The 23,950-nt window shown below is 47.3% G+C and overlaps 1 protein-coding gene across 11 annotated transcripts in view; it reads left to right on the top strand.

Moving 5' to 3' along the window:
- ABCA1 (ATP binding cassette subfamily A member 1) overlaps positions 1-23,950 on the top strand; it is a 177,282-nt gene that overhangs the window by 69,146 nt on the left and 84,186 nt on the right. For 5 of the 11 annotated variants that reach the window (XM_082403724.1, XM_082403720.1, XM_082403726.1 and 2 more), the window contains exons 3-5: positions 1,847-1,940; positions 6,054-6,195; positions 7,540-7,658. In XM_082403724.1, the coding sequence (XP_082259850.1) occupies positions 1,847-1,940; positions 6,054-6,195; positions 7,540-7,658 (355 nt within the window). Of the gene's footprint in view, positions 1-1,846; positions 1,941-6,053; positions 6,196-7,539; positions 7,659-21,485; positions 23,686-23,950 lie in introns of those variants that run through there. The other 6 variants (XM_082403721.1, XM_082403730.1, XM_082403727.1 and 3 more) reach the window with 4 other exon arrangements.

Here is a 23,950-nt window from a genome sequence, read left to right as displayed (position 1 = left end):
AAAAGCTAAAACCAATCTGAAGCAGAAAGGTTAAATTAATTATGATCTATTCACAGCGTGGAGTATCAAGTGGCCATTAAAATCCATATTTTAAGAGAGTATTTTATGTCATGGAAAACACTCCCAGTATGATGTTCAATGAAAAAGCAAAATACAAAATTATATATGCTGTATAATCTTAATTTTGTAGAGAAAAATCATTATTTATGTATGAATAGAAAAAAAGACAAAAAAATATTAATGGAGAACCATTGTTAGCTTAATTTACTAGAGATTATCTCCAGGAAGTAGAATTAATGGTGATTTATATTTATTTTTTTCTACTTTTCTGTATTTTTTTTTTTTTAATTTCAAAATTTCCACAATAAAAATATATGGACTTGGGGATCAAAAAAAATTCTGTTTAAATAAAAGGAGGGATTTCATATCAGTGTTCTCTTGGCTCTGAAGCCACAGTTGTAGTTACTCTCAAACACAAGGGCCCGTGACTATTCTGGGCTCTTTGGTGTTCATCCTAATTAGAACATCTGAGTCCAGAACTGAAAGGAATGAAAGAGGTGAGGCTTCAGGCTGTGGAACTAGTTGTCCAAACACCACAGGTTTAGTTAGATTATGTCTCATGATTTCCATCCTGTCCCTGTGCTTATTTATCCCCTGGTAGCTCACTGAGGCAGGTTTTTCCTTTAGAGAAACCCCATTGCTTTAACTGGGGGATCACAGTTACATATGTTTAATGATCTTCTAACCCACTGGAGAAGGTGGTGACCAGATCTCGATGGATGGGGAAGGACTTTGCACTCTTCCCAGATCTTTCCAGTCCTGGGGGCACTCAGGTCACTATGGAACTGCATGTGAATTTCCATTGTCCTTTGGAGCCCTATTCTCAGCCCTGCAGGGGGCAACTTTGTGTGTTCCTTTAGAGCCAAGGTGGTGTGTATTTAGCACAGCAGGTTGCCCTGGCCCTCTTCTTTTAACAAATGGTCATAACATACCTGACACTATGCTAAGGCTGGAGATGCAAAGATGACTTGATCCAGTGCTTGCCTTCAGGGTACTCATATTGCAGTGAGGAAGCCAGTGATAAAAACATGATTTCAGGGGCTCAGGGAAACTGTTATGGGAGGAGGATGCATGGGTTACTCTGGGAGCACAGCAGAAGGGCTTCCAGCTCAGCCTGAGATTTTAGTAAAGGAAATTTTGCCTGGTTGAATCTTGAAGGATGAGTGGAAGTGAGCCAGATGAAGCAGGATGGGAAGCATCTTCCCTTTTGTAGGGAAAACACAGAGGTATGGAATAGTAAGTTATAAGGTGAGAACTGCAAACAATTCAGTATTATCAAAGCTTAGAGAGTGGTAAGAGACGCTGGAGAAGTTGATCAATTGTTTATTTATTTATTTATTTATTTATTTTTATGGCTGCGTTGGGTCTTTGTTGCTGTGCGCGGGCTTTCTCTAGTTGTGGCGAGCGGGGGCAGCTGTTCGTTGCAGTGCGCGGGCTTCTCATTGCGGTGGCTTCTCTTGTTGTGGAGCACAGGCTCTAGGTGTGCGGGCTTCAGTAGTTGTGGCACGTGGGCTTCAGTAGTTGTGGCTCATGGGCTCTAGAGCACAGGCTCAGTAGTTGTGGTGCATGGGCTTAGTTGCTCTGTGACATGTGGGATCTCCCCGGACCAGGGCTCGAACCCATGCCCCCTGCATTGGCAGGTGGATTCTTAACCACTGTGCCACCAGGGAAGCCCTGATCGATTGTTTAATTAACTTTTTTGTGGATTTCCCAAAGCTCAATAGCATTAGGCATCTACGTTTTTCTGTTTGTTTAATTCACAGTGCTCTGTCTTATTTCCCATCAGTGTCAGCTGCTGCTGGAAGTGGCCTGGCCTCTATTTATCTTCCTGATCCTGATCTCCGTGCGGCTGAGCTACCCACCCTATGAACAACATGAATGTGAGTATATGAGCATCCCGCCTGAGACTTACTGCTGGCAAGCGAAATCCAGGCAATGGGCATGGGCTAAATGTGACCTCTCCCAAGATGCTATCTTTAGGAAACAGTGCAAATGGTTCGGAACAGAAAAGCTAGGCTTTCAATTGTTTGATAAGGCATGAGCTCAGGAAACCATTTTCAGTCCTAGTAGATGGTGATAATAGTAATTATAATAATAGCCAACATCTGTTTCATGCATTTTCAATCATGAAAGTAAAATAACCTTACTGATAGCTCAGAAAGGGGTAATTAAAAAAGCCCCCTAAGGCAATACCTTAATACCACTATCATCTGGTCCCTGCCGGGCTTTTTCATATGCATTATGTCTTTACCACACAGTTGCAAATCATGGAACATATAATTTTAAGCAGCATTTGTGGAGAACATCTCGGATTGACTAATATTATTTCATTTGATTCTCATAACAACCTTGTATAATGGACTTTATAATTGCTATCATTTGCTTTAATTTCTTTTTTTTTTTTATAAATTACTCCTTTGAGCTGCATGGCAATGACTTTATTTATTTTTTTAATTTTATTTTTATTTATTTATTTATGGCTGTGTTGGGTCTTCGTTTCTGTGTGAGGGCTTCCTCTAGTTGCGGCAAGTGGGGGCCACTCTTCATCACGGTGCGCGGGCCTCTCACCATCGCGGCCTCTCTTGTTGCGGAGCACAGGCTCCAGACGCGCAGGCTCAGTAGTTGTGGCTCACGGGCCTAGTTGCTCCGCGGCATGTGGGATCTTCCCAGACCAGGGCTCGAACCCGTGTCCCCTGCATTGGCAGGCAGATTCTCAACCACTGCGCCACCAGGGAAACCCTGCTTTAATTTCTTGATAAGTAAATTGGGGCTCAGAGAAGTGCAGGGAATTGCCCGAGGTCACATATGTATCAAGTGACAGTGATGAAATAAAGCTCAGGTCATCTGACTCCCAATCATGTGTTTGGATGATGGCCTTTTCAGTGAGCATAGATAATACAGTAGTGGCTGAGAACACAAGCTCCAGGTGTCAGGTTACCTAGGTTTGAATCCTGGCTTCAACACAGGTATGTCACCTTGGGCAAGTGGCTTGGCTTCTCTGTACCTGGGTTTCCTCATCTCTATAAAAAGGGAATAATAAGACCTACCCCATATGGTTGTTGTGTTATCCCACAGTCACAGCCCTTCTCTCCTGGCTGGGCTTGCTGGATGGATTAATACAGCAAAAATGTCCCAGTGTAAAAGATCAGCATTTATGGGGGAGGTTTGGCTGGGACCTCTTTTCCGTGGCTCCAGCGACTTTTCCTGTCATTAACCAGCTCCACCCACATCCCACCAGCCCTACAGGTGTGCAGGATACAGTTCTTCAGGGAAGAGGGGGGGCTGGGGTCACCTTTGAATTGTGTTCTTGGTCTGGTCCCGTGTCTCTCAGGGCACGTAGTGGCAGTTATTTACCTGCTAATTTGCCAGTACACATTATACATATTCAAGTTTTAAAAAACCCCACGAAACCTCAAAACGTTCTACCAGATGTGATTTTCTGATTTCACCAAAAAGAAAAAGAGCTTACAATGGAATACACACTCAGTTTGTGGGCCTGGAAGGTAACACTGCTTTCTTGTTTGGAACCTCAAAGATTGATGAACAAGTGTGTATTTGATTTTGTATAAGCATTACCCTAAGCCCCACTGAAGTACACATTTTAGGGAAAACTCAGCTTTTTCATCTGATAAGCTATTCTTTCTCAGGAATTATCACAAGCAGACAAGACGATGTAAGGGAAATAGTGCAGACCTTGGTATCAGACAGACGGGTTTGTTTGGATCCTGGCTCTGCCACTTGCTGAGGTTGTGATCTTGGGCAAGTTGTTGAATTTTGACCCAAATCTCTCTGAATCCAGACCATCAATTCTCAGAAATGTTGTGAAATTCCTATACCTATGGGAGATAGATAAGACTTTTGCCCTCCATCTATGTACTTACTACTGCAACCTTAACTTCCTGTTCTCACCACCTTCTAGGGACCTAGCTGGAAGGGCAGAGAGTTAAGGTGAGGCTTACAGAGGTGTGTTGTCTCTAGGAACAGAGGAATGGTATATAATTCTTCCCCATAAATCTTTCCCAGTTTGACCCAGACCCATCAAGGTCCTAATCACTTCCCTGGGTCATGAGACTCCATTAAGCTACTTGACTGTCATCCTGTGCACCAATGCCAAGTCCTCACCCTGCTTTTATTTGCAAATCAGGTGGGACACGACACACGAGGAAGGGTCTTTGCTTCACTCACCAAGGTTTAGACTGAAGCATGTTGTTGGTGTGCTGGACCAACATCACCCTGCCTTTGGTGCCAGTATTTCCTGGAGGTTAAAGGGGAGAATTCCTTGGTCCTTTGAGTATTTGGTTGGGTTACATAAATCTCCCCTGAATGAGGAGCAGCTGACTTAGGCAAGGGACCTTGTTTGGTTTTCCTTGAACTATTAACAGGGAGATAAGGGGATTAACTGAGTAAATGTTCAACAGGCCAGAGTCCCTGCAGAGGGTGGCCACAGGGACCAAATCTTGGTTCATCCTTGCTTTGGATGTTGCCTCTCTGGTTGGAATGTGGATAGAAGAAAAAGAAAGATAGAAGGACCCCAGTATTGAAATGCAAAGTATAGCAAGTCCTGGCTGTGGGTGAACTTCTGGCTAGCTCTGTTAGTCCATTTGCATGAAAATAGTAAGCTGAATAAAACCGGGTTTCTGCTTGGGGGAGGGGCTGCTGTGTGATGGAAGGAGTGTTCCTGGCTGGGCAAGAGCCAAGGAAGTACTATGGTAGGCTGGCCACCACCGCGCCTCAGTAACCCTAACGGGCCATTCACTGAGCCTTAATCTCTGCCAGGCGCTCTGCGGCGTGCTTTGCTTGTAAAAACTCACGTGATACTCACTACAGCTCTGCGAAATCGATTGTATTGTTACCACCATTTTATAGACGAGGAAACTGAGGGTTAAGGGGTCAATGACTTGGCCAAAGTCACTGCTTAGCAAGTTGCAGAGACTGGATGTAAATCCCGGTTGGTTTGACCCTAAAGCCTGTGAAGCTATACGGCTCTTCACTCAGAGCCATGGTTCTTAATGGTTGTTAACTCTTTCGGGGTCACAGATAACCCTGAGAATATGATGAGCGTGGAGCCTCAGCCTTTCTGTCACAGGAATCCACACATGCTTGGTCTCAGGTTAGGAGCCCCTGGTTCCAGGGCACATTTATCTTGATCCCTGTAAGCAGCCCCATGGCCTTTGATGCAGCACACCAGCCCCTGTACACGCAGTCCTGCTGTTTGTACGAAGCTCCTCTGTAATGAAGGGAAGGGGACGGAGAGGAGATGGCCTGTTGGACGGGGCTCGGTGCTCTGATGGGAGGAGAAACAGCAACAGCAACTAACATTGCTTCAGAGATGGCATCTGCCCCCAAGTCAGCACGTTCATTAGGTGCCTTTGAGGACCTTGGGAGCTAGTGGAGAAGGTGAACAGAGGTCACAGAGGACAGTACCGGGGGGACTGAGAAAAGCTAGCAGATAAAGGAGGCCACAGGTGGAAGGGAAGGAGCATGATTGGGATCACAGAAATGTGGGTTCTGCCCCTGGTCCTGCCCACTGACTTCCTGAGTGTTCTTCATCAGCCACTTTATCTTGCCGTGGTTTCCTCCTTCACGTGTGAAGGAATTGGATTAGGTCCTCGCCAGGGCCCCTCTGTGTCTCTGAAAGGTGAGGTGAGTGTTAGAAGATGAAGGAATGAGGAGCCAATACTTGCTGCCCTCCAGGCAGCTTCTGTATATGGTCTAATCAGCCCCTCTGGTCACTTCCCCAAGGCTGGTGTCATGAATCCCACTCAACAGACTATATCAAGTAGATTAAGAACCGCTATCTGATGCCACATTTCCAACTCAGGGTCAGATTAGTCCAGGGTGGCAGGTCCCAGGGATGTGGGGAATGGGACAGACAGACTTGGGATGGAGCAATGTTTGGTGGAACCAAAAGAGATAGAGGTTCCTGTCAAGTCCCAAATCCTTCAAAGAATTAATGTTTCTCCTTGTGTTTTTCTTCTCCTCGATTTCAACAGGCCACTTTCCAAACAAAGCCATGCCCTCTGCAGGAACACTTCCTTGGGTTCAGGGGATTATCTGTAATGCCAATAACCCCTGTTTCCGTTATCCGACTCCTGGTGAGGCCCCCGGGGTTGTTGGAAACTTTAACAAGTCCATGTAAGTACCGGATCAGGTTTTCATTCCCAAACTTGTCAGTTAATACTTTTCCTTTCCCTTCTCAACCTCCGGGGAATTTTGAATGGTTGGGTTTGAGTGAAGCTTCTTTTGTGACGGTTTGTGTGATAAAGTCCAAAGAATGAGACCAGAGAGAACGGCCGCCTGGATTTAAGCCTGTGTGACCTCACTTTGGTGCATTTTAGGAGTAACGTTATGTAGATGAAAGTCCTGTGGTTGGGGGCTTTTCCTCCAAAAACTGGCGGGTAAGTAAAGAAGGGAGACATAGCACATCAGCTTCATCCGTTAATGAGCAAACACTCAGTTAGCAAACACTTACTGTGTGTGGGAAACGGCAGGTCCAGGAGCTGGGGATGCAGAGCTGTGCAGAGGGAGGGGCCTGTCCTCAAGGAGCTCACAGCCAAGGCTGGGAGAGTTTGGTCCTCTCTGCTCTCAGATCACCTCTCTTCCTCCATTGCTGCCCTATCACACTGCAGCGGTCTTTCATCTGCAAGTCTTTCTCAGCCCTGGGTGTGAGCTCCCTGAGGGCCAGGATGCTGCTTTCTTCACTTTTGTATTCCTGGCTCCTGGCTTCAGCAACAGACATTAGGGCTGAATAAGTGTTTCCCAAATGAGCCGTTGAAGGTTCTTGGAAGGCACAGAGCTGTGGCATGAGTTAGAAAGGACTAAGAACTGCAGGAGATGTAGCAGGACAGTTTTGAGGAAGCTGCCGCCAGGCAGGCAGGGCCACGTTATAATGTTCATGGACCTTAGGCTTTGTGGCTTTCATGAACCCCTTCTTCCTTGCAACAATATTAAAAATTTTATTTTATAACTGTGTTGGTATAAAGATGAGTATAATCCAGGCTGGATTCATTATCATATGCATTCATTCTGAATTTCTGAAATTTTTTTTTTCTGATTTTAAAAGAAATTTAAAAATTTTGTGGACCCATAAGAGTATCCTGGGCCCTAGGCACTGTGTCTGCTGTGTCTTTTGGAGAAGTTGGTCCTGGGGACCTGTGTGTGTGTGTGTGTGTGTGTGTGTGTGTGTGTGTGTGTGTTTGAGAGCTTCCTGGAGAGGCGGCACATGGGCTGGCCCTTGATGGCTGGTGAGGTTTGGTTGTGTGGACACGTGAGGACGAGCATTTGGGGCGGGGCTGGTGGCTGGGTGGTTGTGAGCAGAGGGTCTCAGTGAAGTTGGAGGACGGGGCAGCAGGAGTGGGTCAGGGCCGGCCCACGGAGGACCCTGCAGCCAGGCTGGGTCTTCCCGGCAGGTACTTTGTTCAAGCTGGAGAGACAGCTGGCCTAACCAGGGCTTTTCTACTTTTCTTGCACCCCCTGCAGTGTGTCCCGCCTGTTCTCAGATGCTCGGCGACTTCTTCTGTACAGCCACAGAGACACCAGCATGAAGAACATACGCCAAGTTCTAAGGACATTATACCGGGTTGAGCGTTCCAGCTCAGGTAAGCGAAAGCCTTCTGTGAGTTGGTTCGTGATTGGAAGTTAACCTGCACCAGGGAGAGACAGCAGCCCAGGCGGCCTGGCGCTTGTCCCTTTTAGCTCTTCCCTACGGGGTTTTCCTCCTCAGTGGCTGGGCTGTAAGGCCTCTCTGCAGGATGTATTTGAGAAGAAACTAGGGACTCAGTGAGTGTGCTGGCCTTCTCTGGGGACACAGAAGAAAACCCCCCAGAGAGGAATGGCACCGGCCTGGCGTTAGGACCGTTAGGCGGGCAGGTTCCTGCCAACCTCATGTTTTTGGAGTTGGCCATATGGTTGCCATGAATGGGAAGATTTACAGACGGGATACTTCTGGGCATGTAAGAGCAGTTAAAAGTTGCAACTTGATATGGAGAAGTGAAAGTTGAGCATTCATTTCTAAGAGGAAAATGCAATTCATCTTCCCCCAGGTCATTTGATTTAGTCTGATGGGTACTTGAACTCTGAGCTTTAAAAAGTGACACCTTTATCTCTGATCCGGGGTGTGCCCGGGCAGTTTACTGCATGCCGTCTAGGAAGCGGCTGAGAGCAGGCAGCTTGCTGGGCGAGGCACTGGTTGCAGAAGTCACCACGGAGCAGCCTCCCGGGCCGTGGCCTACCACGGGGGGGCAGGGGGCGGTGGGAGCAGACCCCTGGGTGCAGGCCGTGATGGCCTGCGTGGTCTGTAGAGAATTTAAAAGCAATAACGAAGCTGACTGAGAGTCAGTCTGCTTTTTGTCATCTCCATGCACCGGTGGTTCTAAACAGCATGAGGGATAAATTGCAGCCATCAGGAGTTAGCTGCTGCCACTACTCCAGGAAAGTACTTTTTTTCTCAGTTTGGTGTTTGGGAGGAACGGGGTGGGCCAGCTTTTGCTGAGAGGACTCCCAGTTTGCCATCCACTTGGCGAAAGAAGAAATGGTGTAAAGTGCTGGAGTTTAAACCAGGCTTGGATTGGAGCTTTCTCTTGGGAAGCCAGACTGTGCTTTCCCTGGGCAGGAAAAGAGGCAGTGAGCAGGGTGGGATCTGCCAACAAAGGGAGGCCAAGCAGTGTGGGGTGGTGCGGGGGAGGTGTCATTTCCCATCAGAGACGGGTGTGACTGTGCTTGGGCTCCTGGGTCAGCTTCGAGGAGCTCCCAGCTGGACCACTCCTGGATGCACAATCAGGCCACCTGGATGCTGTGTTCTTGCCCTATAGGCCCCCATCCTGCACACCTGTCTGTCTCAGCACAGGACACAGAGGGGTAACAATCACCAATCAAAGCATTAGTCCTTCCTTATCTGCTGGGGGCCCCCTGCCTGGTGGACCAGAGACAGAGTCAGGGTTACTTCTTCCACTGCAGAGACAGTGTGACCAAGAGGAAAGAGAGCTACGATGTATTACTTTGTAGCTTGGTGACTTTGTGAATAAGTCCTTTAGACCCCTTTGGGGCCAGTCTTCTCATCTGTAAAATGGAGACAATAGGAGAACCTAGCTCATAGGACTGTTGTGAGGAGTAAAGGAGATGAACCATTTAATTGCTGAAAGACCGCATGTGACACATAGGAAGCACTTAGTGAATATGAGCTATGATTATTTTGGAGTGGTGCCATCTTGGCCAAGCTATTTAACCTCTCTGAGCCTTAATTTCTTCAGCCGTAAATAATAAGTAACCTGCAATGTGAAATGTAAACCCTAACGCAGTTTCTGGCACATAGTAGGTGTTCAATAAATGGGAGCCAATGTTACTCCTGTGTGTCAGTGATGCATTTCTGAGCACCTGGCCTTGCTCTTCTGCCTCTGCACTGCACGGCCAGAGAAACAGACTATGGATGGGGGAGGGTGTTGTTTCAGATCTCAGTGGGTGCTTCCTTAGACGCAGAGCAACTAGAGACATGAGTCAGGGTAGAGAAGAGAAACCAAACCTGCATTCAAACAACTTTCTCTGCACAGCTCTGTAGAGAGATCTCTGAGTATGATTGTCTCCCATCAAGGCTTATCTCTCCATTCACCCAGTATGGTCTCTTATCTGCCTGCAGCTACTTCTTAAGTGCTTCTACCTTTCTTTGCCTGTCTTGCAGCACTGAGCCTGGCCTCAGTCCAGAGGGAAGTGCAACAGAAATGGTGCTTCTTCCGAGGTGAAATCAGTAACTCTTTGCCGAATTTGAATAGCACTCTAGATTTCAGAGAGTGTCTGAGGCTGGGGTATGTTGGTGTAGATCCTGACTTGGAGACCTCTGTTTCTCTGCCCCGACACCCCTACTTACAACGTGATGGGCTCAGCTCTCTTGCACTGTCACTCTGTGGATGGGAAGGATCCTTGGTTCAGAGTCCTGCCCTCATCAACCTTCTCTACCTAGCTGAGGAGGGAACCTGCCTCTCCCAGGGCAGCTCATTTCAGGTATTGGCAGGATACCCAATATTAGAATACTGGTATTCTAATTATCAGAATCTATTCACTGGTCTGCTTATCTCCCAGAGAAAGAGGCTAATCTATTTCCCTTGAAGTGTTAAAAGACAGCTCTTCCCCACCCCGCTTCCTGAAATCTTTTGTTTTTCTAGGCTAAATGGCCTCCATTCCTCTTCTGGAATGTCACCCGCCTCCCCCCCCCCCCCCCCCATTTCTGCCTCTTCTCTGGTTAGTTGTGTTTCAGTGTGTCTGCGTCTTTGTTGAAGTTTATCAGAAATTACAACAGTCTTCCAACACAGGGTAGAAAGAGCTTTGTCTCCTTTGCTCTGAGCACCATCCTTCTGTTAATGCGGTGACGCTTCTTGGCACCCAGGTCACGCTGCTGGCTCATATTCCACGCGCAGTCAACCCGAACCACAGAGCCTTTTACACATACAGAATCGCAAGTCACTTGTTCTCCATTTCTGAATTGTGCTGTTGGCTTCTTGAACCTAAAGGGAGAATATCTATCTCTTTTCTAGTTTACATTTTTAGATTCCCTATGTCATCTCCTCCTACCCAAACCATTTTAGATTTTGGTTTTGCCGTATGTTATATTTGCTGCTGCTGCTTGTTGCCTGTCATGTAGGAATTTGATAAATAGCTCTCTTTGTTCTCATCTAAGTCATTGGTGACTGTGGGACCAGGGCTGGAGGCTTGGATCAGTCCAAGGCTGGAGACTGACAGCCCCTTTGGACAGTGCCATTCAGGCTCTTATAGACCTACCAACCCATGTTGTCATCTGTGCTGGGCCACCGGGCTCCTGTGATCTGGTTAGAGGACTCATCTTGTTTTTTCCTTCCACTTCACCTGCTAAATCCATTGGCCTATCCACTGATAATTTGTGGATAGGGGAGTGTCTGCTCAAATACTCTTTTCTAGTCCCATGGTTTGCTGGGCTAGGGCATCGTTTTATTTCCACTTATTGGATGAGACCTTGGATGAGACCAGTTAGTTCATTTATAGACAAATGGGTTCATTGATTCAAACGTTCAGCCAGTATTTATTGAACATGTAATATGTCCCAACCACTGTTCTAGGTGCTGGGACACAGAGGTGTACAAAACAAATATGGCCTCTGTCCATACGGAACTTCTGTTCTAGAATAGACTCTGATCCAGCAGCGGGGAGGGACTTTCCCAAGTTTGCACAGCCGCCAGAGGGATATTCTGGGAATTGAACACAGCTAAACCTCTGCTGCCCCGTGCAGTGCTCTTTCTACAGAGCTCTCTTGTGCTGTTCTATTAATCTCCCAACTGGGAAGACCACCAGTTTTAAGAGTTAAGTCATAGACAAGTCTAATTATCCTTGAAACCATCCTCATAAGAAACGCATGTAGGAAGCTTTACAGAGGGGCCCCTCACTCAGTTTTCTCATCACTGGAACTTTTTGGACATTTTATTATCTTCTTCCTAAACCTACAACCGCCCAGTTGAGTAGGGGCTAAATTAATATTTGGGAGTCCAGGTGAGGAGCGTTCCTTCTTCTTAAGTCCCTGTCATGACTACAGTCCAATGGAAGTGTAAAAGTTGCACAAATTCTCAAAAACTCTAGAAGAAGTGACAGGTCTAGATTCTGTCTCTGTGAGAGGCAGTCTGGCAAGGAGTGTTTCTCTGAGTGAGTCTTGTGTGGTATCTGAGATGATTTTGAGCAGTACACAGATGAAAACTTTTCCTTTTAACCTATCTCAAATTGCAATTTCATGGGTATTATTGCTTAGGAGTCTGTTAAATAGGAAAAAATTACTTGAAGTTAATTTAAAGAAGACATCGTTTTATGTGGATGTGGTGAAACTTGTGAGAGTAGTTTGTAAATGCTGGAAGATTGGAAAATGCTGCTGTAAGAGAAAGCGTTTTGGGCTTTGTATTAAGATTTGTTTTGGGGGAGTGATGTCACCAAGATGGTGAAATAGGTCTTTGCTGACTTTGCTCCCCCCTCACAAGAAGATTCCTTTGAGAACAAGTTCAGGCTCTGTCCCTCATTAAGTGTGAACCTTGGGCATGTTTTGATTCTTTCTGACCCTCAGTTTACCTGAAAAGTGGAGATTAGCTGCTCTGCAGGTTGTTGAGCATTAAATCAGATGACATTGTAGATGACTGATAGTGAGGTCACAGCACATAGTTGACATGCAATTAATCTGAGTTAGTTTACCTCCCCGTCTGCTCCTGGCTGCCTTTTGGCTTTGCCAATTTGTTCATCCTCTCTGGGCCTCAGCTTTCCTTGCCTCGAAATTGGGACTTTGGCAAAACAACCTGAACATGTTTCATCTTGGAAACTTGGTCGGTACTTGGGTGGGGGATCACCTGGGACTGACTGGTGATGTGGGCCATCCCCTGCCTGTAGCTCCTGGAGGGCAGGGCTGGGCCTTGCTTGTGGCTCTGTCATAAGCGTCAGCATGATAGCAGTACAATCAGGTAAGCAACCAGTGAATCTCTGTGGAATGAAGGTGAGAGATAACACCTGCCCTTTCTCCTTCACAGTGTATTCTGAGGGTCAAATGAAAGCACCTTGAAAAGTATAAAATCCCAGCACATGTCATTTTCAAGTTGATCCACTGTGTGAACCCAAGTCACCAGGGGTCTCAATTACTAATAATGACAAAAGTTCTTCAGCACAGCCTTGGCTTTCTTTCATCTACAAGGTTTACCTTCCAGAACTTTACTGGAAGGGCTGCCATGAACCCAGAGGCTTGAAGTGGATTTACTGAGAAGCTAAAGAAGTTTCACTTTCACAGCCCCCTTCCAAGGCGCTGGTAGGGATCTCAGCAATCAAAAAATTGCCAAAGTAGGATGTTAAAAAAAATATTCTTTTTCTTAAAGAGAGTCCCCCAAACCGTGTCAGCCTCAGGCCTCACACAGCTGCATCTGCCCCTGCCAGAGGCTTGGGGGGACAGGAAGGACCGCCTACTTGCTCGGCCTCCTCGTCCACCCGGCCCTCCAGGTTTGCTCACCACTCCAGCCCACTGCATCCTCTTTGGGGAATCTGGCATTTTCCAGTGGGGTGACCAGCAGGCTGGCCGGAGCTAAGGCCTTCCCAGTGGGGGCCGGTGCTGCTCAGATCAGGACTGGGCTAGGGAAGGAGGTATCCCTTTGCTTTCTTACTGTTTGTTTCCTGTAGAGCTACTGAAACGTGTTGTTTAGCGATACCTAATGGGCTCATTAGCCTGCTTCCTGCTGGACATTCCAGCTCAAACATCCACTCTGCCCCAGTGCCTTGCTCCTTCCCCAGATCCTGGAATCCAGACTACAGCTCTCCTTCATCTCTAGGTGACATCATGGGCCCAGGCCCCTCTCGAGTTTGTATCGTATGTAGTGGTTGAAGACAACCCACGTCGTTGAGGTTACGGGTTGGAAGGGGAAGGACTGGAGGAGAGATCTGGGGCAGCGCCGCCTGCATCCTGACACCCTGACTTGGGTCTTGAGTGTGTCCATCCCTTCGGTGACATTTTTGAGTGTCAGTGGAATGGTTGTCATTTTCTATATATTCATGGTACAAATCTGACTCGTTTGACCTTTTTGATGTGGCTCTGACCAAGACTTTTATGAAATAAGTCCTGAGGGTTATGCTGGACTTTACTTAGGGAAATGGATCATAACTTCCTGGCTGTTGGGTTTACTGGTAATACTGAGAACTCACTGCATGGACCTTTGAATCTGCTTTGATCTTTCAAAGTCAGAAAGAGCTGATCCCCTGAGGGCAGGTCAGGCTTTGGTGACTGGCTCTGGCAGGGAGTTGAGGGAAAGGGTTGTAACGTTAGCATCCTGCAAACACCCACTGGGGCAGCACAGCTTATTATTAAGAGACTCGGCATACCTGGCAGCCAGACGGCCTTGGTTCAGCTCTTGGCTCTGCTGCTTACCGGCTGTGTGACCTTGGATAATTCTGGAGCATCTTTGTGTGTCAGTTTCCTCAAGACGGGGATAACATTCCTCTCTTAGGGCTGTTGTGGGGAATCATGAGATAAGCATAAAGCATTTAGTACAGTATCTGGCACATCAGGAGCACCAGGCTTAGACTTTACTTCATTGCAGGACCATCATGTGAGGTAGGGAATTTTGTTCCTTTTTATAAACACGAAGGAGCTGCAGTTCAGAGAGGCTAAGTAACTTGCCTAAGGAAGCACAGCTGGCAAAGGGGAGGAATAGGACTAGAACTTCAGACTTCCATGCTCTGCTAGCATGTTATTACAGCCTCAAGAGAGCAGCCCAGGGTAGCCAGAAAAGTTCCCAGGTCACAAGATACTGGGCATGGATGGATTGGGATCAGAGCAGAGACAAGGGGGCTTCCGAGGGAAATGCCAGGCTTCCTCTATTTCCCGGCTTCGTGGTAACAGACATGGGCGGAACGTTCCCCAAAGCCCGTGTACAAAGAACATCCTGTGACTCACAGCCACTTCTTCCCTGCCTAAACCCCTTCCTTCCATTTGGGCAGCTGCTGAAGTTGAGGCTGCAGCCTCGAACTTTGTTTTCTGTCCTTGTGGGGCCCCTGTGGGTCATCTTGGGAGATCAGTTGACCTCTGTGTCAACATTATGTCATCAAACTGGAAATTCCTTGAAATCTTTGGATGATTGCAATTCATGTCCGTATGCACTTATCAAAAGTTCTAATTTGAAGCCTTAGAGTTTCATAGTTTGAAAGTTTCCCAGACCTGTCAAAACCAGGCAGCGTCTCAAAGCCTAGGCTGTTGGTTTCCATCCAGGGTAGGGCTTGACCCCAGCTTGGTCTGCCATCAGGGGGATTCAGTGCTGCACTGCTGTGTTGAAGTATTGCTTGAACTAAAGCAAATCAAAGGTCAGCTTTACCCAGACAAGAATAGAAAACACAGTTGTACTTGATTCCAGGAAAGCATGTGCCACATAATATCAGGCTGCCTTTAAAGAGTTTGGGTTGTTAACCTCAACAGCAGTGTTTCATGTCTCGTGCTTTTCCAGTGTGAGATTTATTTACCTTGTGGGTGGCAAAGAGCAGTTTGGAAGTCCAGTTTGTTTCTCCTTAAAATCTTCGCATTTCTAGCCCTCTCATCGCTGTTGCGTTGAGGCACAGAAAGGCAATCTTAGAGTGACACTGTGTCCAACAGACTAAGCTGTACCAGGTTGTGATGCCATTTTACATTTAAATATGTTGTGACATTCAAGTCTTACAGCAGCACCAGCTTGGTGTTATCACCCCCATTTTATTGATGAGGAAACTGAGGCTCACAGGGTTACATCTTTTGCCCAAGGTCACAGAGTAAGGCTGTGAATTTAATCAGGGTCTGTCTGACCTCAAGGCTCAGCATCTTTGCACCATCCCATGCTGCCACTTCGCCTTCTTCCAGTACCAGGATGCATGCGTGGTATCACCAGCTTTTGATGTCAAAATCATTATGAAGCATTTTAAAAGAATAAAATGATTCATTTAATTCCTGTATAGCGAAAAGAGCCAAAACTTTGTAAGCCAGAGCTGATTGGGTTCAGATGTACCACTTGCTTGCTCTGTGACCTTGAGCAGGATATTAACATCTCTGGGTCTGTTTCCACATTTGAAAAATGGGAAAAATAATACCTTTCTCATAAGCTTGTTTTAAGGATTGTAGAAAATAATATAGGGACTTCCCTGGCAGTCCAGTGGTTAAGACTCTGGGCACCCAATGCAGGGGTCATGGGTTCGATCCCTGGTCGTGGAACTAAGATCCCACATGCCGCACGGCACGGCCAAGTAAAATACAATGGCTGTGTATTAAAAAAGAAAGAAAGAAAGAAAATAATACATATAATGTATCTGATGCTCGGTACATGTTAATCCCCTTCCTCTGCCGACAAAGCACTACCATGTCCCTTAATACATGTTTTATTAATTTTAAAAGTAAGAAAAACTGAAGTAATTTATACCTTATATATATGAACAATTCTTCCTTAGTCCAACCCTGGAAAGAACCCCTTCTCAGCCCCTAATTGATAAATTCATCTTCCCTTCCTTTCCCATGTTCCTGGGCTTCTCAGGCCCCTGCATGCTGATTCTAATCCCTAACTTGTTGTGTTAGGAGCCTCTGGTCTCATTTTCAGTCAGAGACCAGCTCGTCAGCAAGAACTGAATGCCTCCAACTCCCTTCTTTTTTCCCAGCTCTTTTTCTCTCTGCCCTTTCTGTTTGATGTGGTCTTTCCTGTTTCTAGACTCTGTTTCCTCTTATTTTGATCTCACCTTCTCTCTGTTCCTTGCCTCTTCTGGGCACCCTCCCTCACCTCTCCACCTTTCTGGCCTTCACAAAGGGGTCTCCATGTAGTGTTCTCCCAGCTGTTTTCTTGCTTTGTCTAATGATGTCTCCTTGCCTCTTCCTCTTTTCTCTTTAAGTGCCAAACTCACTGGGGCCAATGCTACCTCCCCAGTGTTATCTTTCTTTTCCTTCTGGGCTTCCCAAGCCAGCCCGACTGTGTCCACCACCTGCATTGCATTAGCAGAGCTCCTGGCCTGTGTGAACAGGTCACCTCTCCCTCTGGGGCCACAGTCTCCATTGGCTCTTTGGGGGCCTGGTTACCATTCAGCTTCCTATCAGCTGACGTTAGTCCTCATTCCAGGGGCTCCTGACCACCTCTCCCACCTTGCCCACTTCTCAGTAAGACACAGGTATGCTGTTGCCTTAGCAGATGGATCTGGGAAAGATGTGTCATGTCTCTTCCCATCCTCCGATTTCAACGTTGACTGATTCTGGAGTGGCAGAGTGGGCTGCAGGCTCACGGCTCTGCTCACCTGACCCTCTGTCCACCTTCTCTTGGAAGGCAAGGGCAGGGATCCTGTCTTTATACAGCATCTCTTTTATTACAGGCTCCTGCCTTCAAGGAGCGCCAAGAAATATTGCTACTTGGAACCATAGCTCTAGCGTTTTGGGTTCAGTAGCCATTTAGAAGTTTGTTGAACTTACGCAAGTTCCATTCTATGTAGAATAAGGAAAATGTGGTTCCGGAAGCTGTGATGCTCCCATTGGTCTCAGGAGAAGACTCTGGCTTCCCCGGGACTTGCCACAAAGGGTTCAGGAAGCGTGACCCTAAATATTCTGGTTTCTCTGTGGAACCCTTCACATAAATGTCATCCAAGACTTTATCAACATTTGTTTTGAACTTGTTTAATTTTTCAGCTTGTATTTTCTCTTGCAGTGTGTGTGAGTCAGTATTCACTCAGTGTCGTTAGTGTTTACTTAGCCCACCCCCTAGTATGGCCGATCTCCATTTATAGAAAAATGCAGGTTCAGAGAGTCTAAGTGACTTCTCCAAGGCCACATAACTGGAAAATTCTGGAACTGACATATGAACCAGGTTAGCCAGACTCCAGAACCTGGGATCTTTCAGGGGTGTCTTGGTGTCCATCAGCAAGCCCTCACTGTAGAGAAAGAAAGTTCTCCTGGGTAGGGGACCCTGGGCCCAGATGACCAGCAGGGAGGTCCTGAGGCTGTGTGTACCCCAGGCTCCCGGCCTCCTCTCACGGGCCCTAAGGAGTCAGCCCAGGGAGCAGCCAGGGTATGCTGCCTTACCCCCTTCTCCAGAGCCCTGAACTTCCCAGAGAAGCCCTGGTTTTCCCGGGGAGGGCCCAGCCGTCTCAGTGAAGCAGGCGGGAGCTATCCCTGAAGAAGAAAGTGGAGCCGTAGCATCAGGAAAACAAACCAAAACAACAAAAAATACCCCAGAAGACACCTGAGTATGTTTGTTCCCAGCCCTTTTCTGGCAGAGAAATGTTTCGCAGTCTTGTCTAGAAGGCCCGGCTTAGGCTGAGTCAAGCCAGGAGCGAGAATCTGGCCGTGGCCCCTCCAGGCCATTGCCCCTGCGACAGGGTCAGGGCTGGGAGACCCTCCTGGGGTCCTTTTAAGAAGAGTATTTGGGCCTGGGAAGCTGATGTGATCTCTTTCTCGACTTCTTTTTTTTTTTTTTTTCATTTGCCTCCTCCACCCACTTCTCAAGCAGCTGATCCTGTGGTTTCTTTTCATGTTGAACAAAAGAGACTACAGCGATCTTGAAACCGGAGCTGGGCACTGGAGGGCACTGACCGAGAGTAACCCCGCCGCCAGCTCTGCTGAGGGCTTCCCTCCTCCGCCTTCCGGGGCTGCTGCCCTCCCTCTTCCCTGCTCCCCTCCTTCTCCGCGGCACGCAGGCAGGCTGGGAAGAAGCAGAAGGAACACTGCGTGGCCATGAAGGTACCCCCCGGTGCAGTGCCCCCCCCCCCCCACACCCCTCTCTCTGCTGCTGTGGAAGCGTTTCCTTAGCCTGCCTGGCCCAGAGGGCTGGCAAGGAACTGAGGATTCTGTCCTGTTTGTCCTCAGCCCACAAACACACACTTCACTTGTTCTGTTCTTTAGACTCCAAGCTCCTGAATTGTTTTTTTTTTTTTTTTCTCCTTTGCCCTGCCTCCCTGCACCCAAAGCAAAGCTCTCTGGAAAAGGACAGGCTGCCGCTGGCTCCTCAAGTATTTTGGTCCATATCAGAGAGATGGCAGCCGGAAAGCTCTAGGCGCCTTTTGCTGGACTTTTGGTCTTCTCTGCAGGCAGCAGGGACTCATGTTTAGTTTAGTGACCTGTTGAGCTCCCTGATGACCATATTCTGTGACAGCATTTATATCCTCTCAGTTACCCTTGTAAACTCTTGAGGCCCTTTCCCTCCAGAAGAGTACTTTCACTTTCTTGATCTTGGTGTTCACAACAAGCTGTGAATATTATTAACCCTTCTTACATCTAAGGAAACTGAGGCCCAGAGAGATTCAGAAAAGTGAGGTTCATGATTACACAGTGAGGAAACAGCTGAACTGGGACCTGAATTCAGATTTTCTGATGCCATGTCCAGTGCTGATTTAGTTTTACCCCAAGTGTACCTTTCAGTACCAACTTTAAGAAGACCTCTGAGATCATCTTCTACAACTTACACATTACAGATAAGAAAATCAAGGTCATGTCAGCTCATGTGGGCAAAGTTAAATGGCCAAGTAAGTGACTGTCTCTTCCATTGTGTTCTCTGTCTTGTTTCCAATGGCTGGTTTTTCTTACTGGTCATCTTCCATCTATGCCCATCCTTGCAGTGATCCTGTAGAGGCGATCATTTCCATTGATTCTCTGCAAAATGCTAGATTTATTTATCTTTTCTAAAGCTTTGAATAGGCAAATCGGTTAGCTTCAACCTTTTCTTCACCTTATAGACAGTGTCAGCAGAAAGAATTCAATAGTTCTGTCTGACTCAGGAGCTCAGCCAGGCAAATACATAACACACACATACACACACACACGTGCATATACCTTAGATCATAAATTCAGTATTGACTTAGTTGGCAAAGTCACTTCTGTGTTCTTATCTATTCTGAAAGCATATGCTTTAGGATCAAACTAGCAACGAAGCTAATGAGGTGTCTTTCCTGAAAGTGATGATGGTATTAGCCGTCCTTATTGAGAACTTTTCTTGGTTTCAGGCATTATGCTGGGACTTCAGGTGCATTTTCTCATTTAACCCCCAGCTCAGTGCAGTGACGTAGATGCTGCCGTCATCCCCATTTATCCTGTTATTGACACTTCCAACACTCTGCTTCCAGCTCCCACTCACCTGACTGTCTTCCTGACCTGGACTGACGCAGCTGAGGGGGCTTAGAGAAACTCTAACGCTATCTTGACCTGGTTTGTTTCACACTCAGGTCCTGTTTCACCCTTCCCTACCCGCAGCAGATTACCTGAGTTCATTACTTGATTCACTCATTTGTGTTCGTCCATTCCTCCATCATCCACCATTGCCGGGGTGCCTTCTCTGTGCCAGGCACTGCTGTGCTTTCGAGTTCCAAAGTCCTGGCCCTCAGGCACTTCTGTTCTTCTGGGGAAAAAGATGTGGTCTCAGACAACTGCAGCTTGGGGGAAGCACACTTAGGAGGCTATTAGGGCACAGAGGATGGCCACCTGACCCAGCTTGAGGGCAGAACGTCAGGGCAGGCTTCCTGGAGGAGATGACTTATGGCCCAAGTCATAAAGAAGGGTAGGAGTTAGCTAGGCCGAGAGGAGAAGGGCCGTTTCAGACATCAGGCTTTCTCGATATTCTTGGCTTCTCCACTCATTTTCCTGCCAACAACAAAACGGAGAAAACTGAGACCAGAGGTACAAAGTCACCCAACTCTGGCCTCATACTGTAACTCGTCCTCTTCCTTCTCCCATCCTACTCCCCAAATCTTAGGTTTTGAGGAATCTCCTCTATGTTTATCTGCTTGTACATTTATTTATTCATTCAGAAACATTGAGAACCTGGTGTACACAGCACTATGACTACAAGGTCCCTGCCATCACGGGAGGCCTTCCTTACCCTCTCCTCACCAGACACAGCCTCTGGAGACTTCAGGCTCTCTGTCCTTTTCCAGAATTTGGCTTCAGCCTGACTACCCCCTTGAAACACTTGCAGATAATAAGCCTCATCTGGGTCAAATGCTTCCATGAGCTGCCTTCCTCTGGCTCTCTCATCCCTTCTGCTTTCTCTGTTGATTTGCCTCTTCATCTCCCTTATCATCCTTGGAAGTTCCTTGAGGGCAGTGCCTGTGTCCTTACCTTTTCTCTACACTTCATGGTGGTACACTAGTAAAGGTGAGTGAAATAAACCCTTCTCAATAATCACAAAATTATTATCATTTTTTGAGCACCTACAATGAGCCCGTTGCTCACTATTCATGCATTACATGTAAATATCTCTAATCCTCATACCTTCGAAAAGTGGGTACTGTTACCCTTACCTCTTAGGTAAGAAATCTTCGGCTCAGGAAGGCAAAGTGAACTTCTCAAAGCCACACAGTTCATAAACAGCAGAGTCCAGCATCAAAGTTAGGTTATTCTGGTCCCACACCCCTGATCTTTTCACTGCACTATTGTTTCCCAAACTTGGCTGGAATCACCCTGGGGAGTGTTAGAAAATTCTGATGCCTGGGTCTCAGCCCCAGAAGTTCTGATCACGTCTCCCGGGAGCCAAGGTTGAGAACCAGTGCACCCCACAACGCTGCTTTCCTGCGCGCACACCGGCTGCAGCTTGGTGGTGGCGGTGTGTGACTCTGCATCCACATGTGTGGTATCCGTGTGACCAGAATTCAAGTTCTTCGTAGCCAGGGATCTTTGGCCCTCCCTGCTGCCTTGCCGCATGGCGGCCTCCCCACCACGTGCACGTGCACTGCCAAAGGTTGTTGACTGTTTAATCAGCCTCTCGGTTCTTCTTTCTCATTCGGAGGATTCACTGAGAGGCAGTTGGAGTTTGATCACATCCAGCTGTTCTCATCCGCAGAGCCAGATGACTTACCAGAAACGTCTTGTAAATGCACTGTGCATGCTCCCTGGTCTCAAGAGTGTTGCTCGTGACCTAGAGCCATCGCAAGTGCAGCGGGGTCCGCCTCCCAACCTTCAGCAGCCCTGCTCCGGAGGGAGGAGGCTATTCTGGAGTTGGCTCAGCCCAGTGTCGAGTGCTGCTCTGGCTTTTCACTCTCAGGAGGGGTGTGTGACCCGCCTGGTCACTGAGGCTCAGCTCATGTGAATATTCTGTTCTGTCCGGAGCTCAGAGAGGTTTCTTCATCCCTCACTTTACAGGTGAGGCAGTGAAGACACAGCTAGGTGAAATAATCTGGCAAATAAACGGATACAGAGCCCAGGTTTTCTGACCCCCATTGTTCCACAGTGGTTAGTGTCAGGCTTTCCATGCCAGACCTCAGTTGAAGCCACTAGCTTTCCTACCTTCTTCCCGTTTACCTTAGGGATACCTTAGGGCTACTAGGACACTCAGGATGTCACTTTGCGTCTCTGGGAATATAGTTCTAGTGACCAGGAGTCCTGCTTACTGTTGGGGTGCAGCCTGGGGATCATCCTAATACCTCTGGGCCCTTCTCGGGCCTGTACAGCTGAAAGGAAACCTCCTGTGATGTTGCTCGGATACTTCCGGAATCTTCCCAGCCCTGATCCCATCTCCTAGTATTTATTATCCAGCCATCATTCACTGATCAGTAATTCTCTGCTTGATCTGGACACCGGGATACAAGGATAAAAGACATAGTCTGTGTCCCAGAGGCATAGTCTGGTGGAGAGAATATGCAAATAAAGCAGCATTCCTAAAAGGATGGTCCCCAGACCCCCTGCATTAGAAATACAAGAGATGCTTATTAAAATGTAGATTCTTAGGCCCCACTCTAGAGCCACTATTTCAGAATCTCTGGGAATTGGGCCCAAGAAACTGCATTTTAGCATGTCCCTAAGTGAGTCTAAGATGCTCTGAGGTTTGGCAGCTATAGAAGCGAACACGATGGTGAGAACGCAGCGTCATATGTGTTAGGGAGCACCAGGCAGGGGTCAGCCTGCAGGAGCACCTGTTCTCAGAAGGGGTACTGACTGGGCCAGGACCAGCTTCTTGAACGTGTCCTGAGGAATAACTAGGAGTTAGTCAAATAAGGTGTAGCCAGAGAATCATTTCTCTAGAGACGCGAATCATGCTTAGTGTATCCCTTCTATAACTCTGTATTATTAAAGTTTGCTTTAGCAGAACATGTCTGGATCAGGAAGCACTGATGAGAGTCTGGTTGGATTTTGAGCCCTCCTTCTACTTTATCTCTGCACATCACCCCCATAGCTCCCGGGATTAATTCCTGTCCTCTTTAAGCCTCACCTCACAGCCCCATTTTCAGGTCAAACATCTGTTTCTCATCAGTTAAGTGATTTAGGTTTGCTAGGTTTGCCCCCGAGAGGTGGGTTCGTTCCTGGGCCTGTGGGCTAGTCTCTCAGTGATGTCTGCCTGGTCATGAGGTCATGACGAGCTGGTTTTCTCTTTATTGAAAGAAGTTGGGTTATTAAGAGGGAGGGGCAGAAGGAGAAGTGGACACTCAAATGAAATATGGCAGGGAAAATGAGAGCATTTCAGTAAAGGGGAGGGCCTGCCAAGCATCTGGCCAGAAACCTCATGTTTTGGGATGAAGAAGCTGAAATTCAGAAAGATATGAAATACCCAAGTGATGCCACTAGGCACAGCCTCCAACTCTGGGGACTAAAATTGGATTTCTGGCTAGTGCTTTTTCTGCTTCACTGCACTGGATTGGAACCTTTTCTAAATGTACCTGAAGGGCTAATTATTTAAAGAGATTCTGTGTGACACCCTGCAGCAATCCAATCATTTGGTAGCGTTGATTTTTTTAAATGTATGCATATGTGTTTTCTTAAAGCACGGCAGACCTGGGTGTTGGAGCTCTGTATCACGTGTTCCACGTTTAGAACTGAAATGAGACCAAGTCTGTGAAAGCGCTTTGATATGCATAATGCTCTACATCCTTGGTTCTCAAAGGGTGGGCCCCAGACCAGCCGCAGCAGCACTGCCTGGCAGCTTGTTAGAAATGCAGATTCTCCAGCCACATCCCAGGCCGATGAATCAGAAACTCTGGGGGTAGGGGACCAGCAGTCTGTTTCCACAAGTCCTGCAGGTGATTCTAATGCCCGCTCAAGTTTGAGAACCAGTGCTGTGCATCAAGAGGAAACCAGGCCCTGAGGCTTGTGGGAATAAAGGCTTTAAATATCTCCAAGTTTAGTTGTCTGAGATGGCACTGGGGAGACGGGAGCTGTGGGGTCAGGGTCACAAATCTCAGGTGGGTTGATTTTTTTCTTTGAAAAGCAAGGAAAAGCTGCGTGTGTGTGTGTGTGTGTGTGTGTGTGTGTGTGTGTACGTACAGAAGTGCCACACTCCACAGCTTCAGAAAGCAGTCTTTTCTTGTCTCTGCTGTTAAGGCGAAGCTCCCTGAACTTTGTTTCTCTGTGTGCTTAAGCCAGAGGCCTGTGGTTATCAATCGGTTTAAAACGAGGCAGTCAATATTATGATAGTTTGCTCCGTCGTGCTTTTTATTTGTTTATTTA

The sequence above is a fragment of the Balaenoptera borealis genome, assembly GCF_965194805.1.
Source record: "Balaenoptera borealis genome assembly, chromosome: 8".
NCBI classification, from domain to species: Eukaryota; Metazoa; Chordata; class Mammalia; order Artiodactyla; family Balaenopteridae; genus Balaenoptera; species Balaenoptera borealis.
This window is presented reverse-complemented; position numbering and strand designations above follow the sequence as displayed.